Source organism: Limulus polyphemus, unplaced genomic scaffold (genome assembly GCF_000517525.1).
Source record: "Limulus polyphemus unplaced genomic scaffold, Limulus_polyphemus-2.1.2 Scaffold98, whole genome shotgun sequence".
In the NCBI taxonomy this organism is placed as follows: domain Eukaryota; kingdom Metazoa; phylum Arthropoda; class Merostomata; order Xiphosura; family Limulidae; genus Limulus; species Limulus polyphemus.
The window spans coordinates 629,961-635,217 of NW_013665708.1; the positions used below are offsets into that span (position 1 = coordinate 629,961).

At 34.8% G+C, this 5,257-nt stretch overlaps 1 protein-coding gene across 1 annotated transcript in view; it reads right to left on the bottom strand.

Annotated features, from left to right (window-relative positions):
• LOC106469652 (carboxypeptidase B-like) overlaps positions 1-4,415 on the bottom strand; it is a 20,396-nt gene extending 15,981 nt beyond the window's left edge. The window contains exons 1-3 of the mRNA XM_022398994.1: positions 4,274-4,415; positions 3,178-3,259; positions 1,096-1,232 (exon numbers count right to left, since the gene is read on the bottom strand). Coding sequence (XP_022254702.1) covers positions 1,096-1,232; positions 3,178-3,259; positions 4,274-4,392 — 338 coding nt within the window. The 5' untranslated portion in view covers positions 4,393-4,415. The remainder of the gene's footprint in view (positions 1-1,095; positions 1,233-3,177; positions 3,260-4,273) is intronic.
• Between the last annotated feature and the right edge of the window lie 842 nt (positions 4,416-5,257).

The window sequence follows — 5,257 nt, forward strand, 5'->3', positions numbered from 1 at the left end:
TGTATATAATGTTCGTGGTCTTTTTTGTAGTATTTGGTAATTATTATCTGTGCAGTTTGTGCGAAGTCAAATTTTGAACTTTTGTGTTACTACTGAACAAGCTACATTTAGCTTTTTTTTTCTAGTTGTCTCTCCTGAAATCAATAAACCCAACTGAATATTAAGTCAAATAAAAACTAAACAACGAAATTAATAAAAAATGTGACGGATTTATTATTATACATATTTATTTTAATATCGATGTCTGTTTATATTAAATTAATATTTAGAAATTCACATAACTTATACAGTTAAATATATATTGCGATACTCCCGCCTATTCTCTAAAGTTGTAGAAGATTTTCGAGTGTAAGAATCAACAATATATGTGTATATGTGAACGCTAGTGTTAGCGTCAGTATTGTTACGTAAAACTGAAATTTAGAGAAACTCTCCACACGCCTATAAATATAACCAACGTGATGCGCCAAGAAAGCAGCATCTGTTATTGGTTTGCCATAGTTGGTGCGCTATAAATTTCGGAAGCTATAACTATGATTGTTATAACGCTTATTAATCGGGAACTTATGATATTTGACCAGGAACGTTTATAAGTTTCGAACATTACACACCATTTAACTTCAGTGGATTCACATCGAACATTAGTACTTTTACGAAAATATTACCTAACGTCATCGGTGGAAGTACGACCTGTAATCGGCGTGTGATCAGAGAGAACTACAGGGCTAGCTAGCTCACTGTTAAGTGAATTATACCTACGCTCATCGTCAACCCTCGATAAGATATCAAGGAAGTTCCAGACTAGAAAGAAGACTTTATATTGCTTGTAACTTTGTAATAACTGTTATTGTAAATTGTATTGTTGTTTGTATATTAAAACATATTTATATTAAAAAAAACTGTGTGTATCAGTCTTGTTGGGAAATATCATAAATCAGAGATATATCGGCAAATATTTAACTACTGAATCTAAATTACAAATTAACTCAGTTTTAGTCTATTAGAAATTGTCATACTTAACAAGAAAAAACAAGACAGAATAAAAGAAATCAGTTGATGTAATCAAAAAGGTTGAGTAGCAACTAAATTATATACTTATCAACATCTTCAACCAATATCTCTTGTTGGATGTGGTTTGCAGTCAGGAGGTGCTTTATCTGGTGGAAACGCTCAGGAGGAATCATGACGTCAACAGGTCGACTGACAGAAGAAGGTGGTAACCAGAAGTCAAGCTTAGGGAAAAAAGTGTAGTGAGGGAAATCTGATTAGCGAGTAGTAGCACTGGTAATTAAATCCCTAGAATTTGATATTAATGCTCCCCACCTCCCACTTAATTGACATAACATGGTAGATTATTTATGTCAAGACTAATATTATATATTTTGTTTTAAATCTAAAATATATTTTTTTACCTACACAAGTTCAAGCTTATATCTAACCTTTTAAACCAAGAGCAAATACTTATTTAGTATTTTAAACACTGGTTTAAAATAAATTCTGTCTCCAAACGGTTATAACAGCTTGTGATACGTCGCTTGGCTAATACGAAATTTCATCATACTTCCAGAAGAGTAAGAAAAGCGATATGTTTGTAAAACAGTGAATACACTAATGTAATCTAGGCAACAAGACAGATTGGATAGGGGAGATAATACGAAATAACATGTTAAAATGTATCAGTTTTTATATGTAAAATTCTCTCAAAGAAGTGATTACTTTGTGTTGTATAGCAGGTTTCATGAAATGGAAATGGTCTACTTACTCGAATTTTCCACATAAATAATCTAAATATTTAGACAAATACGTAGCCGCATTTGTTATCAACTTACGTGAAGATTTTAATTACCATGGTTATTATTATACACAAATCATAATGAATTGTGTGGAAACTTAATATTGTGTCTCTAGACTGGCGTTCATGTCAGAGTAAGATAAAATATATCTTGTATATAATTATTCTCAACATGGTGATGTAATGCTTATAGCAGAGTCTTATCGTTAGCTAATCGTTTTCGCCACAATGATGTAGTGCTCGTAGCAAACAGTCTTACCGTTAGATAATCATTCTCGCCACAATGATATTATGCTTGTAGCAGTCTTACCGTTAGATAATCATTCTCGCCACAATGATATTATGCTTGTAGCAGTCTTACAGTTAGATAATCATTCTCGCAACAATATGTTATGCTTGTAGAAGAGTCTTACCTTTAGATAATAGTTCTCGCCACAGTGATATTATACCTGTAGCAGTCTTACCGTTAGATAATCGTTTTCGTCATAATGATGTAGTACTTGCAGCAGTCTTACCATTAGATAATGGTTCTCGCAACAATGATGTTATGCTTGTAGAAGAGTCTTACCGTTAGGTAATCGTTCTCGCCATAATGATGTTATGTTTGTAACAGAGTTACCGTTAGATAATCATTCTAGCCATAATGATGTTATGTTTGTAGCAGAGTCTTACCGTTAGATAATGGTTTCCAACATGATGGTGTTATGCTTGTAGCAGAGTCTTACCGTTAGATAATAGTTTCCACCATAATGGTGTTATGCTTGTAGCAGAGTCTTACCGTTAGATAATACTTTCCACCATAATGATGTTATGCTTGTAGCAGAGTCTTACCGTTAGATAATCGTTTCCACCATAATAGTGTTATGCTTGTAGCAGAGTCTTACCGTTAGATAATCGTTTTCGCCATAATAATGTAGTGCTTGTAACAGTCTTACCATTATATTATGATTCTCGCAACAATGATGTTATGCTTGTAACAGAGTATTACCTTTAAATAATCGTTCTCGCCATAATGATGTTGTGTTTGTTGTAGTCTCACCGTCAGATAATCGTTTTCGCAACAATGATGTTATGCTTGTAACAGGGTCTTACCGTTAGATAATCGTTCCCGCCATACTGATGTTATGCTTGTAGCAGAGTCTCACCGTTAGATAATCGTTTTCGCAACAATGATGTAATGCTTGTAACAGGGTCTTACCGTTAGATAATCGTTCCCGCCATTCTGATGTAATGCTTGTAGCAGAGTCTCACCGTTAAATATTTAGATAATCATTTTTGCAACAATGATGTAATGTTTGAAGCTAGGTATTATTGCTATTCTCGGTATTCCAGAGTCATGATTCTAATAGTAATAACTCATATATATGACTGTAGCATGTTCTTACCTCAGAGTTCTCACTCTCAGCTAGGTCGTGTAGTAGTCGTAGCTGTTCACTATTAGAAGGGTAGAGTCTCAAGACCTTGTAGCTGTTGTGACCCAAAAAACATGAAGAAATTAATACTTAAACTAACGTTTGTTAAAATGTTTAAAAATCGCCTTTGATTTACATAACGAATGCTTGTTTGTTTTGAATTTCGTGCAAAGCTACACGAGGGCTATCTGCGCTAGCCGTCCCTAATTTAGCAGTGTAAGACTAGAGGGAAGGCAGCTAGTCATCACCACCCACCGCCAACTCTTGGGCTACTCTTTTACTAACGAATAGTGGGATTGATCGTCACATTATAACGCCCCCACGGCTGAAAGGGCGAGCATGTTTGGAGTGACGGGGATTCGAACCCGCAACCCTCAGATTGCGAATCGAGCGCCCTAACCACCTGGCCATGCCGGGCCATAACGAATGTAAAGCGTATAAACGAAATTCTTGACATATCCAAGTTCGTGGGAAATCCATGGTTTATAGAAAGATATGTACCAAACATTAGAATCAAATTCATTTTACCGAAATAATTTATTATGACTAATGTAATAAAAATGAAGGAGATGTGTTGATAGGACGTTAACCGTATGTGTATCGTTCGTACTACAATTTTATGACTTGTCAGAGAATATTACGATGAAGACACAAATATAAAAACGGGCGCGATGAAGAAACACAAAATCTCAAAGACGTGATGAAGAAACGAAATCTTAAAGACGTTATGAAAGACGTAAAACTTGCAATCAGGCACGTTGAATAAATATGAAGCTCACGCCAGGAGTGCTAGAGAAACGACAGAAAAGAAAAACAGTGTGGGGAGTACGTTAAAAGAAAATGAAGCATAGGCCATCAGACTATTTCCGTAAAACAAATTACACGATTTATCTAGGCCCTATTTGGGAGCACTGTAATTGTGTTTTATTTCTTAAAAAGTATAATAAAAATTCAAAGTACAGTTCAAGAACGTGACTGATTTGAATAACTTGCTCTTTTTAGCACATGGCATATACAAACAGGAAGGAGCTATGTTTTATCATACTAAGTAAAATGTGGCAGTACTAACCCACGGTAGTATCTTTTCTCATGAGACCTGTGTCTGTACAGGTCGAGTGCATCCGAAAAGAAGTAGAGTCCCAGAAGGACTAGAAGAGAAAGCACGATTTTCATGTTCGGGCTACACATCTACTGGAACGATTGAGACTAGCTGCAGCCTAACCTAAATATATAACTGATGATATTTATGAGCAAGTAGTCCAGATGATATTTTTCCCAGATATCTCATTGATAAGGGTTTGTGACATCTAGATAACGTAAGCCTCGCATCTGCACGCTGTTCGCTATCCTAAAATTATAAAGAAACAAGGCTAAATCCAACATCTGTGTTGATGCTAGATTGTTATCACGTTCATATCACACATGCATAGCTGTGAAGTATACAGCTACCTGCACAATTTTTTGTTAAAGAACTTGTTACCTGATCAAATATAATTTTCAATCTCTTTGTATAATATAGTGTTGTAAGCTATGTAATTTAATTTTCACGTTCAGATATTTGTTTGGCCAGAGGGAGATTTGACGCCATGTGATGAAGGTGTTGTTTAACATTCGGATATTTCACTAAAGTTTTAATATAGTGTAGATGTATGATTGTTTATTTAATATATTAATAAACTACATTGAGCGGAAGTAGTGAGTATTATTTGATGTGTTTGCCACTTAATTAGTTCAATGCTGTGATTATTGAACTTATATTTTGAAAAGGCTGGAAATTGAAAACTCACTTTGAAGCTGTAAATTACTACGATTACACACACACAAAAAAGAGAATAAAGAGTAATAATTAGTGAGTGCAATAGATAGGTACTAATGTCGACGTCACGTAAGCCGGACGTTCCCGGTGAACTGACCCTGGTGACAAGCCAATCATAACTGGAGATGTTGATGTTTGGTTTGCACAAAAGAATTTTGTACATCAGATATAAGATGCAAGAGTGATAATAGTTAAAAAGATGTTAAAACACTCTTCACAGATTGGAAAAATAAAATA